This window comes from Ruditapes philippinarum, unplaced genomic scaffold (assembly GCF_026571515.1).
Source record: "Ruditapes philippinarum isolate M1 unplaced genomic scaffold, ASM2657151v2 ctg3186_1_1_1_1, whole genome shotgun sequence".
NCBI classification, from domain to species: domain Eukaryota; kingdom Metazoa; phylum Mollusca; class Bivalvia; order Venerida; family Veneridae; genus Ruditapes; species Ruditapes philippinarum.
In genome coordinates this window covers 162142-175981 of record NW_026858102.1, presented here as the reverse complement: position 1 = coordinate 175981, position 13840 = coordinate 162142, and the positions used below count along the sequence as shown (strand labels likewise).

Sequence of the window (13840 nt, the reverse complement as noted above, 5' to 3'; positions counted from 1 at the left end):
TTACTTCATAAACTAATAACAGAAAATGTAAGCTCCCGATTTGTTAATTCTATAAGAGCTATGTATATTACAGTGAAAGCATGCGTAAGATATAAATCAGAAAACTCAACTTTTTTCACGTCAAACATTGGAGTTAAACAGGGAGATCCCAGTTCCAGTCTGATGTTCTTATTTTCGTTAATGACATTCTTTTGAATATAAATAGTAACATAGACGGGATCTGTTCTATAGATGACGTCAAATTATATTTATTGCTTTTTGCCGATGATGCTGTCATTTTTTGCAGAAACACCACATGCATTACAGTCAATACTTAATGACTTACAATTATACTGCGGTCTGTGGGATTTAAGAGTAAAATACATCTAAAACAAAAATAGTTATTTTCGAAAAAGGACGAAAAACAACGCATTCTTTCATTTTTTAATAACGTAGTGTTAGAAATCGTGGATTCGTTCAAATACTTAGGAATAACCCTTTTTAAAAACGGCAACTGGAATAGAACACAAAAACACATAGCAAAAACACTCTCTATAATGCACTTCATAATTTATTTATTATTTATAACCAATTAAATCTCAATACAAAAGAAAAATGTAAACTTATTCGATAGTCTTGTAGGATCAATTTTGAATTATGGCTCAGAAATATTTGGATACCATAGTGCAAATGATATAGAAGTGATTTCATAATAAATTCATGCGAAAAATATTACACGTTCGTAAAAGTACAAATCTTGTTGCATTATATGGTGAACTAGGAAGGTATCCTATGATGATACAGCGTAAAATAAAATTTAATTAGATTTTGGATACGAATAGTAAAATCAGATGATTAAATAAATTACTTAAAATGACATACAATATGCTTAAAGATGATTTTAAATGATGGTCATAACTATAATGGTCTTAATTGGGTCGGACATGTTCAACAAATTTTCGATGAATAGGTATGTCAAACATTTGGCTATCCCAAAATGCTGACATCGTATCTTTACAAACTATAAAACAAAGAATAATTGATATATATAAAACAATCATGGGATGCTGAAATTAGAACTTCAAAATAGATTACAGTCATATAGCTTGTATAAGAAAGAATTAAAAGTAGAACGATATTTAGATGTAATACCTAATAGTAAATTTAAAATAGCACTGACAAGATTCCGACTATCATCTCATGATTTAATGATTGAAAAAGGTAGACATTTAAATATTCCCAGAAATGAAAGAATATGTTCAAAATTGTAATATGAATGCAATAGAAAACGAGTACCACTTTCTTCTAGTATGCCCAAAATATACTAACTTAAGAAAAACCTACTTCAATCCATATTTTTGCCATTGGCCTACTAAGGCAAAAATTTATCTCACTTATGAATTTAGACTCTGTTAAAAAGTATTTTGAATGTCAGCAAATTTATATACAAAGCTTTCCGTATGCAATAATTCTTCTTAATTCCAAAAACGAATTTCATTATCATAACCTGATGTTCACTGCTTTGTTTTTTCTTTTTATCTTTTGTAAGTATTTTAAGTTCATGTAAACACAATGAAATGGATCTCCATATTTGAATTGTTTTACAAAAATGTATTCAATAACATAATGTTTGATCGTAACAAGAAAATATATTCTTTGTAATATGTTTTATAATAGAAATAACACGACAGATAAATGGCAATAATGATGAAAAATATTGTTAAGGAAATACTTTACAATTAATTATGTTCACTCTGTTAAAAATAATAATTTAAGATTAATTTGTATAAAACATTTGTATATAATTCTCTATTAACCATGTACTTGCCCTTATATGTTTGTATTGTATATTGAAATGGCTATAAATGTTGTAACATTTAATGCTGAATAAATATTATGTTATATGTTATGTTATAAATTTACGAAATAAACATAGCTATAAATGCAAATACAATACCTGACATTGCGCCATTATAATCCGTTATTTCCATGTGTGCCTTTTTAAAGTTTATATCAAATTTTGTTTATGTCCAAGACAGTGGTTATCTCAATGCCATGCTTCTTGAGAGCTACATTAAAGTACTAAATGGTATTTTCTATTTTTAAGATTTTTATATGAAGAATAATACTAAGTGTATAAACAGTAGAAGTTATTTTATTAACATATTAGAACAGTAATTAGAATGCAATTATTGTTTCACATTCTGAAAGGCCTAAACACTTTGCATACTTATGAAATTAAATCGGTCCAATCAGTATTTTTCGGCTATTTAACACCCTTTTTGGAGTTTTGATGCAAATAAATGGACCAAGCAGGCCGTAAACCTAAGAAGAAATTGTTTACAAACAAAACGGCAAATCGATAAAAACAGACGATGAAATATGAACAACAAGATCAACAAACAGGGGGTCGAACGTATAGCGGTGCGATACTCCTTTAAGCGAGGTGAATTCATGCGATACGCCCTAATGGCGGACGGGAGCGAAAACGAAAGTGGGTATGAGCTTGTTATTTTTCCAAATATTTGTTTTCTATTGTAATTTTTTGAAGAATAGCATTGTGCATGCTGATCAAAACTTATAATTGTGCATGATTGTCAAAATAAAATACTAAATTTTATAGAATTGAGGAAGTTATTGAGGTATTTGTTGCTGCAAATTCAATCGTCAACCTGATATGCACATGCAAACGAATAATGTATCAGTCGTTTTAAAACGAGAGATTCGATTAGTTTAAGTCCCAACATGTTTATTTTCGAAAACAAAACGATATACAAGAGTAGTTTTCTATATCTATCCGAAAATATATATAATATTTCCAGTTTTTTTACTGTACGCCTAATATTTGGTCCAATAAACCAACTGTACGCACAAATGTTGGTATGTTTTTATGTAGCAACTTCCTCATTACAGTACATTCTTATTCAATTTTGATGAAAAATCATGTTTTGAGTTTGTATGTTAATCATATGAAAACCACAGTGTCAATTAAAACAACAGTGTCAATTAATGTATTATACTATAGTATAGTTAATTTAAATATTCTTTTCCCACAAAGGTTAATCATTAAAATGAGATAAGTTATGCACAGAAATTTGAAATTCTATCAAGTAATCAATAGTCACGATAATATTCGTTTTGTTTCTTCCATTTTTTTACAATGAAACTTGAAATTTATAAAAAAAAATACTGGTTTGATTTCCTCTATGGATTGGATGTTATATATTATATACAGAGCACACCATTGTATTTCAGTAATTCTGATGTTTGTTATTTGCTCTGTCGCTTTGAATATATAATTATGCTACTCCATAACCAGTGTATACCAAACAGCTTTGTGTATTGCTTATGAAAGCATTCATACTTTTAGTGATTTAACATATCTGCCAGTAGTTTTACTTTTAAAACTGGCTTTCTCTGTAACATTTAATGTATAGCATAACCCTAAACTTTTTTGTAAAATATTCATTTCCACTAGGAGTTACTCTTATTGTTAAAGCAAGTGTACCAAGAGATTTGTACTGTTACAGGCCAACAGCACTTTTAACAGTATAAAATCTGGGCAAGTGTTTTTTTATGTGAATAAAAGTATTATAGATTACAGTATCTGTTCGGGAAATAAAATAAATAACACACAAGCGTTTGTGAGTAACAGTAAAAATATCAATCCTCCTAAAAATACTGTTTCCCTCGGCTAACACCTTGGCTAACAGTATTTTCCATGGGATGATATTTTTTAACTGTAACCCACAAACCCATGGTTATTTATATACTCCATAAGCAGTGTGACTCAATCTAATTTTATATACTCAAAAGCTTTTTGGTTTATTTGCACATGTGTCAGCATTTGTACTTGTGGTACTTTACCTATCTGGCAGTAGATTTGTTCGTTAATCAATTGGTAATGTTTTAATTGCTCTGCAACATTTACAACTGTGTATTTGCATATGTGAGCATCAGCTGTTCCTAAGAAAGACACTGAGCTGTTTGATGTCCAATGACTGACTGAATTTTGAAATTGTAGTTTTGTGTTTTTTCCTGACAGGCCACAATTATGTGCACTACAAAAATAGCCTGTTCTAAGCAAGATTTTAGAAAAGAATTTTACCACCTAAAGATTTTTACCACCTGGTTCTCAGTCTTTATCTCTAGAACAGCAGTGAAATGTACTTTCAATGTATTTTATATTTTTTTTGTTTGAAATGTTCAATTCTATTTATAATATGAAAAAACTATCAGTTTGACAGCAGCATGTACAAACGATCTTAGAACCTCATGAAGTAAAACAGCCCTTATATCACATATTAACTTAATATTATATGGTAGATATTTTAGTATAATCATAGTAAAACATGTACAGCAGATGTGAAATGAAAAATTACAAAATTTTTAAAAACCGACAGTTATTTTATCGTCCCAAAATTCAGCGTAAAACTTAAAATATTTTGCCCCAAAAGCGCTATGATATCGGACCCAAAAAAGGTATTTGCTAGAAACTCAATTAGTACTTTTGAATAAAGAAAAAAAGAAATTAACTATTTAATAAATTTTTGCAAAGCATTTATTCACCGACCCAAAATAGTTGCCGTCATTTTCCTTTCAAAAATTTTTTTTAGTTATAAAAATTTGGGCCCCTGTAATTTGATAAATGTCGTCGGTCCTATCTTCCCCCCTTTTCAAAATATGAATTTTTTAAAAAATTTTGAAATACCTTAATAAAAAAAAATCACTCTGACGTGTTTTACATGGGGGTAAAACCGCCATTATGCGTACGTTGGAAAAAACCTCGCTTAAAGGTATCGCACCGCTATACGTTCGACCCCCTGACAAAGAAGGGAGACTATCAATAAACGCATCCCCCGTCACATGACTACCGGCAAGTCGCCAAGCAGGACACCAGACATAACATGGCACACGGGCAAACAATGGACGGGATGTCAATTTAAATCACCCAACGCTTAAGTGATAGAAACCTACAAGAAAGTAAAAGGAGAAAACTTATGAAAAGGTCTACAAAAAGGACAAGGGCAAAGGGGAAGTGGTCAGAAGGACGGGAAAGGGGGAATGGTGGAGAAAATTGAGAAAAACAACCAGGGGAAAGGGACATGATACTTACCATAGACGAGAGAACAAGAAGGGGCACAAAAATGTCAATGGAAAATACATGCATCAGAGGCATTGAAACGGTCAGCAGGATAAGCATTGCTTGGCATGGTAATGGTGCACCAAACCTCACTCTTAGACCCAACATGTTCCTTTTAAAACGATGCATTGTAAATAAAAAAATCCCTCTAAGTGAAATTCTTACTGATGATATTGTAACTATAGGTGAAATAAGTAAAATCATAAATCATGTTTGAAATGTCAGATGTAATCGAAAGAGGCAAGCGTATTTTTGAAATCAAAAGAAGAAAGCGTAGTGTCCAACTGTAAAGGTTCAAAAAGTTTGTCTTAAAATAGTAGGGTAATGAACTCTTTTAATAAAATGTTTAGTAATTTTGAACTACAATAAAACAAGATCGTACGAAGTTTTTAAATCACAACCCCGTTAAAAGCAATTTTACTCATCTCTAGTCGCGTCGCTGAATAGTTTTCAATACAGTTCAGACCAATGTTATTTTGATTCTAACAAAACAAAGTTACAGAGATAACGGTAGAAATTGTTTCTTAAGTAAAAATTAAAAATCTAATAGTGTGGTTCAAAAATAAAAATTCTGAACCGACAGTTTTCTTACACCTTTTATCATCAATTGACTAATTCACCGATAAAAAAAATCATGGGTCACGCGAATACTGTGAAATTACTGTACTGGATGTAATAAAAAAACAATTGAGTCGGTTTCTGAACCATTTAAGTATCAGGTGTGACACTTGGTAAGTGACTTGATAAAATCTTAAGTAAATTTCTGATACTATCTAAGCTAAATTGCTAATGTTTTATCAAATAATGATTAACATTGAGAAATCACATGATGCATACACTGGAAGACCATTGGTTTAATCTTATTGAGTGTGAAATAAATATGATTTTTTGATGACAAAAAGTCATCAAATATAATCATTATAGAGCAATTTTCACAGTCAAAACGGAAGTAAAAGAAACTAAATATCTGTTAGTTATGGAACCTTATTGTTTTTTTCTCTCTCAAACTTAATCTAACAGACACCACTATCTTTTGCATCAATATAAAATCAATTACCTTTAGATATACAGTGCACAGTCACACCTGTTTTTAAAGACCACCAAGGGGAAGCAGCAAAAAGTGTGTCTGTTCTCTATTTTTACAGCATATGTAACCTTCATGACGAAGAGAAAAGACATTTCTGTCACTTGGCCAATGAAACGTATATAATTTAAACATTTCCCTCTTTTGCGACTCTGTATGAACGGTAATACAGGGCTCGTATTAAACTTGTTCTGTAAATCCAGTATTGAAACTTTGTTCATTCCAAAGCCTCTATTTAATGATGATATCAAATGTTTTAAACAAAACTGCATCAAGATAAGTATAAAAATACTTATTTCCAACTTTTCTAGAAAAATTTAAGAGTATTGAAGTACTATGTTTGACAAATGTATATATACATACATTTTGTGTCTGTAAACATAATATATTGGCATCCTACAAAATACTTACTCCGTCACATGCCACACTTACCATGTTTATATGAAAATGAATGATAATAAAAATTACGGATGATATTTATGACGATGACAGTGATGATAATGATGATGGTGATGATGATGATTATGATGATGATGATGATGATAAAACTGAAGATTATGAAGACATTTTATCATTTTCAGTGCTCATTTTTATGTTGTACCCAGCACAGTTGCTCATTATGATGCAGTATACGACCATTTAACAAACAAAACATAAAACAATTAATGGAGTACTGAACAGTTCAGTGTTAAGATACCATTTCATCATACAATCATCCCTAAAATCATGTAAATTATAGGAAAATTGGTATCTACTATAAAACGTGAGTAGCTTGTTGAACACCGGAACCTGTCATAATCATTAATCAATGCAATTTGGTGTACAATTTAAAGCTTAAAGTGAGGTAACATATCTTAAATCAAAAACAAATAATTCTACAAGCATCCGAGTGTGAAATCAACAACTGTTAGACTATGACAGTTATGGATTTGTTCAACTTTGAGATTTGCTGTATTTTATGGTTCGTTCCAGGTAAAATTTATTGCTTTCAAATAAAACTATGTCTTTTATCTGTAAGGACGTCACTTAATCTAATGTTTTGAAAACAAAAGACTGTCGTGAAACATGTCTGTTGCGAAATATTTGAAAATATTTTAGGTGTTATATATGTATGAACAATATAGATGGTGTTAATGTTTTTGTGTCCACATGATGGGATGGTGGCAGAGTTCATCAAGTGTGTATATGTGATAAATAATTGTGTCATGTCGATAACCTGCATGCTGGAAGTTCAAAATAACTTTACACAGTGTCACCATAAGAAGAATGTGTCGCGATTTAACGCATGCATCTTGCTAAGGTGAAGATGACAAAGGGTAATTGAAGTTATTATGTAAGTTATGTAGTATGAAGTGCAATCGGCACTCGTGCAACAATAACTTAAGCATAGATGATTGTATTTCGTTTCTAAAAATTGTTGTACATGATCACCATATAAGTAGATAATATGCCACTTGCAAAACCTAGCTTGAAAGTCACTGCAGAAGATCTGATTTTGTGTTTTATTATATGTCTTACGTTTATCAAAGTCCATTTCTCTAAAATATCAAAGCTCTTCAATCAAATGTGGTATACATGTTCTCTATTTTCACATGTGACAACATGTGCCATTAAAGGACATGTTATCATAGTATTAAGATTTGCTCAGTTATGCCTTTTTTGACATTCATTTCTTGGTCTACCTTTTTGCTAAAGTACATTGATTGCTGGGCACCCATGTCTTCAGGACTAGTGTACTTCATGTTTCTTCTATTTTATTCTATATGTAAGAGAAAACGTCGGAAAACTATGTGTTTTACAATATGTGGTAGTTGTGTCTATGAACAGTTATTTTATACATTTTATTGTTTTATTTTTGTTAACTTCTGGAAAAATACATTTAAAATATTTTATGATACAATAACATATATATAGAAAGTCAGCATGAGAAACCGATCCTTAACGTCATTTTACAAATGACGTCAATAGACATTAACCGCTATTGAAAGTGCCCTTGAATAAATAGCTAGTAATCAGTAAAGGCCCTGTCACACTAGAATGCGCTTTCACTGCGTTCGCACGGCGTTGTTAAATTTTACAAAGCGCCGCGAGGTCGCAATAAAAAATGTGATATTGTTGATGTCATGAAGACTTCACGGCGTCTTCACGGCGTCCTCACGGCGATCATGGCGATGCTACGGAGCTTCGACGGCGTTTTAGTTGGCGATTGTCTACGTTCGGACTGCGCTTCTATGACGTTCTTTGCGCTTTCACTGCGCATTTATGGCGCTCATACGACGCTCTCGCGGCGCTCACACTTCGTTGAAATCTTAAAGCTCCGTAAAAGCGTCGTGCACACGCAGTTTAAGCGCGGTAAAGACGTCGCACAGTCTCCGTACAAGCGCCGTTGATAACCACGGCGTTCATTCGGCGTTCCTTTTGCGCTTTCGCAGCGCTCCTGTTGCGTTGTAGGAGATGCTACTGGGTTGCTACGGCGTCCTTACTGCGATGCTACTGCGCTCATTTTAGAACGCCGAGTGACGGCGTTTGTTTTGAGCATGTTCAAAATGCGCGCCGTTGGTCGGCGTTCTATGCGATGCCACTACGATGCTACGGCGATGCTGTGGCGATGTTTGCGATCTTACTGCGCTCACCTTGGCGTTCTGAATTTTCTTTGGACGCCGTGAGAACGCCGTCCTAGTGTGACAGGGGTTTAAATGTCAGAAGTTATTTGTTTATTTCAAGAAATACGTTATTGGATATCTTTAAAAATTCAATATGTGAATCGAAAAAATAGTAAATTACGTGAAGGGTTGTTTCGTCAAGCCGGCAGTCTTTTTAATTTTATTTATTATTGATATCATTTTATGCAAACACTTTTTGCAATTTCAGTATCGAACGTTCAATCGCGTTGTGATGGACGTACAGAACCTAGTATGTATGGAAATCTTTTTAAATTTAAACTTTAGCATAGTCATTATCTCATAAAGATGCCATAATAATCGAATTATAAGTGTATGACTTTATAACATTCAGTTCTTCATGGTCATTTGTTTTAAAAAGTCCCATTTTCTACTAAATGAGTTCACAGAGGAATCTAAAGGCGTTGACAATATCTTAGAAGTTGATGTATGACAATTTTTTTCTGAATCTACAATATTGTTTCTTGTTTTTGCTGTCGGAATTTAAAAATTAAAGTTTGAAATATATTGGCGGTGTTAATTGAAATTTTATACGTTGTTAAACAGTACAAACAGTAAGTTATTGTGTGTGTTTTCAGTTATTGAAGTATGTACTGACCAGGATGTTACAAATACAAGTGCAATAGTTATAGATACAAACAGAGTTCCGATATTCAAGGAGACATCATGCGAATGTGTGATTACATCCTTCAGTCTGCCTCTCCATTTTGTTTTCAATGCATTCCATTTCACCGAAACAGACAATTCACGATTTGAAATTAAGGATATTGCAATAAAAAGACATCAAGCATATGCTGTTGTAAATTTAACAGAAGCTACAAAACTTCATTTTTCTACAAATGGTTTCTATAGATCCAATAGAGTTTGCGTGTTGGTTTATCCAGGTATGTGTTTTCTGTACTGCCTCATAGTAACATGCAAAGGTTACTAGTATTTACATTTTTGTTTCTAATGGTTGTATGTTGTGTTTCGATTAAGAAAACAAAAACAATTAACAAATATTATATCATTTTTAAACTTAAAAACTTTTTTTTATAATTGATAAATATTCAGCTTGAACTTATACTGACTGAAAACTATTATATGTAATTGACAATTTGTTATTGTCTTTACACGTTAAACATACTGATAGAAGACACATCAACAAAATTCAATCAATACATTGCAATAGATTCTTAACAAAAGGAGAGCATTTATTGCCTTTATTTGAAATCTCATACTTCCTTAAGTCTGTATACTTTAATTGGGATATTTTCTTTTGCGTGAACTTTTAGTATAGATGTATATTCATTTTTTAAGAAATAATAAATCCCAAACAGTGAATTTGATGCTAAAGAAGTTCTTTTTGTCGTTCAGATGCGCAACATTATATCACTCGGCCTTCACAGTCCTCGTTATATAGTTTCCAGCATCAGAGCTCCAAACATTGATTTTATAAAGCGATAAAATGACTTCTTTGTATATGTTGTTTTTGTTTTTTTCGATTCTAACACGACATCAACAAAAACTGGCTGCATACCTGGTATCAACCTAAACTCAGTATGATGTTTCAGTAAAAGTTTTCAGCGCGTCGCATTTTTAATAGTTTTAATCCTTCTACATGTTCAATACAGAAAAATGCGGGTCGTGTTAGAATATACTTTTCCACACGCTTTAATATTGATTTCAAATTTGAGGTAATCATTTTAACGTTAATAATGCCAAAACGTCTCCGTGTACATCACTTGTGGGAATCTATTTAAGAAGCAGTATAGATGTGATGAATGAACAATAAATATATTATAGAAGATGGAACTGGATTCAACATTTCTTGTTCGAAAGCCACAAATGAGACAAAAATTCCAGTAACGGTTACCCAAGGAAGTGAAATAACAGAGATAACATTAGAGCCAAATCATGATAATGGGTTGCCTTCAGCAGACAATAATTGTGGAGAAAACAATGTTACAAGTAAAGTATTCTTTGCAACAAAATATGTTGGATTTACATCTAAATTCTAGTGTAATGAAATAGACTAGTGTTAGATTTACAGAAAACTGAAAAATGTGATTCATATTCGTATAAGGAACACATAGTGAGCCTCTATGTTACCATAACTCTTGACCGATACTTAATGCCCGATTTTCACTGTTTTTTTTAATATTATAATATTTATGTCTTTAAATTAGACAATTAAACATTCTGTAATTGCATTGCTTAATGTAAATGATCTTACAGCAATTATTTAAATATTAGTATAAATTTCACAAAATAACATTTAATTGTCATTTGTTTTTAAATAATTCAACGTTTTTCCTCCACTTTATAGCCATTATAATACCAAGTGTGATTTGTGCCATGCTGCTTGTGATTATAGTATGTTTCCTCGTTTACATTAGAAGGTAAGCACATTTTAAAATGTTTTGTAATCGACTGCGGTTTATACATGATTATAATAACCGTTTGTAAGTCAGGCGTTATCTTTATATTGAAGTTTCTCTATAACTTTGATGCAATTGTATTCATAAATTATAAATTTATCCTTGAAAAGTTTCAAATGCAAATTGAAGAAACGTGTTTGTAATAAATAAATGTATTTTGATTGATTCCTATTTCGTCAGATATTACCATTCCTTAATAACAAATTATTTGTAAAAGTTTCGACTAACATAAATATGGATTCAGATTAAGAAGTCAAATTGAAAGCCAGCATCAATTGGACAAACCTCCCCATACAGTGCATATATCAGTAATAGAGACACTACCAGATCCAGATCAAGTCCCAAGTCAAGAAGAAAAAGTTGCTAGCGCATCTTTCAACACATATGAACGATTAAACATGTATGATAATGAAAATTGTAGTGCTGAGATGTATCAACAACTTGATGTTGTTAATGGTTAAAGGCATTGAAATGCCATTGTTTTGGCAGCAGAAATGGCCATAATTGGGACAGTATCAAAAAAAGATTAGCTATGATTTTTGGCTATTTTGTTTATCTTCCTTAAAAGTATATTATATAAACTTGTCTATGACGGTATTGTTCCTTTCACTTTCTAAACCATTGCGTTACAGATATTGAAAAGTATATACATGTAGTTCCTTATAATTGGGTTATTTTTATTCCTAAGAACTTATCTTTATTGGAAATAAAACTTCTGTCATTGAACGCTTTGTTAATCATGAAAAAATGATTTCAGCAAAAATTTGTATTATTTTAGTCCATAAGATATTAAGGATACTCGTACAAGAAGTATCCACGTGTCTTATTATTCTGTTTAATAAAGCTTTACAAGTGAAGCTTTGTTTAGTTTAGATTCCAACTCGTAAGCTTAAATAAAGAATTTTGTGTTCATTAGTAAAACGCAAGAAGAAAACAATAAGGATAATGTCTAGACTTCTTTAATGAAAATGTTACGCTTCATGAAAATGTATAAATGGGTTATCCGTGTGTACATTGTTTAGGAAATAAGTATCAATTTTGAACGCATTGTTGCAGAATAATGCACGGTTTTAGTTCAAATATGAAAGAATATAATCACAAAGGCCGATAGGCCTCAGTGCTTAATTACAAACCATTTCAATGATAAACCGTGTATTTGTATACCATTATGCAATAAAGATAAATAAATATTTCTATTCTATCATGCTAATATAAAAGGGAACTAAAGAAAGTATGTTGACCTACATTGAGCGTAGAAATATTTTTTTCTGGCGTCATTTGGTTTATTGACTTCATATCTGACGTCGTATTTATTTGAATGCTCTTCATATATATCGTGAAATAAGGCACTTGATTTCCATACCTGTTTGATAAGGGAATAGTGTGAAGCGTGTAAGAATAATTTATTTTAACATAATGTTGTCACCTAAAACAATACATTTGCTTTTAAAATAACCTGTTCACATAAGTCTCGCAGTGTTACAAACTTGTTTCTTTCTTTGCATGACACAGGCACAGCAGCATGAGTTACATTTACAAATTATACAAGAACTACACAATGAATACCCTGAAGGGAAAAGAAACACAATTTTGCCATTCACCACAACGATCGAACGGCACCAGTTGATGGTGTTTACGTCCCCACAACACTGAATCTGAGCAGCCATTTCACGTCCTGTCCAATGAACAGACGTTCGTAGTTTAAAGTATTTATAAATGCCGAACTGCTCTCGAATCGTTAGTCATACAGACAATAGCCGCTAACGTCAGGCAAAATTAAGAAAATTGAATTTAAATATAATAATGTATTCGAAAACTGACCATATAACCTGTCACGTTGTGAAATAGACAAACCACTACAATTTGTAGTTATAGGTAATGTTGCAATGGTCTTGGTTTACATTAAAATCAAATATTTTATTGTATGGTGTCATATGGACCCTCAAGCAAATTTATTTATATACCCGTTTGTTAGCGAGATAATGTATAATCATTTATGTTTTCCTTATACGTGTTCATGGTCACGCAAAATAAATAAAATCATCCTATGAAACAGCTTTTATTCTTAGTAAACGAAAACTTGATACAATATGCTTGCGATATTTACTTTATACTTCTGTTGTAGATTCAAGCCTGGGCTTCAGGACTGTAACAAGCAGTTATTGGTCTATCAAAATATTTAAGTATAATTGTTAACTGAATGTGAATTTCTTACCAAGGACTTTACTGACTACTTTTAACTTGAGTTTTTCCTTCATTTTAAAGTCATATGTCCGTAAACATGACAAGCAACCTTTAAACTCTTAGGTTTCATCAGCATTGGTAAGTTAAGAAACCTCTGTGAGATCATTTGCAATGATTCACTTGTTTTTAATCTTTTATATGGCTGTGTTATGTATTAGCCTTGAATAAATCTTGATTAAAATGTCCTCATAAATATCAAAAATAGATTCGTAATTACATAATGATAACTAGATGACGTGAATAATAAATAAACAAAACTGAAAAATGGCGTTGTTTAATTATCAAAGAC

At 31.6% G+C, this 13840-nt stretch overlaps 1 protein-coding gene across 1 annotated transcript; it reads left to right on the top strand.

Moving 5' to 3' along the window:
- Window positions 1-7059: 7059 nt before the first annotated feature.
- On the top strand, window positions 7060-12521 carry LOC132752106 (uncharacterized). The gene is made up of 6 exons (XM_060742387.1): window positions 7060-7178; window positions 9078-9119; window positions 9466-9771; window positions 10673-10837; window positions 11196-11268; window positions 11552-12521. The coding sequence occupies exons 1-6, from the start codon at window positions 7121-7123 to the stop codon at window positions 11766-11768; spliced, it is 861 nt and encodes a 286-aa protein (XP_060598370.1). The 5' UTR covers window positions 7060-7120; the 3' UTR covers window positions 11769-12521.
- The last annotated feature ends 1319 nt before the right edge of the window (window positions 12522-13840 follow it).

Excerpts from the sequence above, each read along its gene's own strand:
- LOC132752106 (XM_060742387.1), top strand. The coding sequence starts at position 7,121 with ATGACAGTTATGGATTTGTTCAACTTTGAGATTTGCTGTATTTTATGG. Across the intron at positions 9,120-9,465 it reads TGATGGACGTACAGAACCTA|TTATTGAAGTATGTACTGAC; the intron begins GTATGTATGGAA and ends GTGTGTTTTCAG. Across the intron at positions 10,838-11,195 it reads TGGAGAAAACAATGTTACAA|CCATTATAATACCAAGTGTG; the intron begins GTAAAGTATTCT and ends TCCACTTTATAG.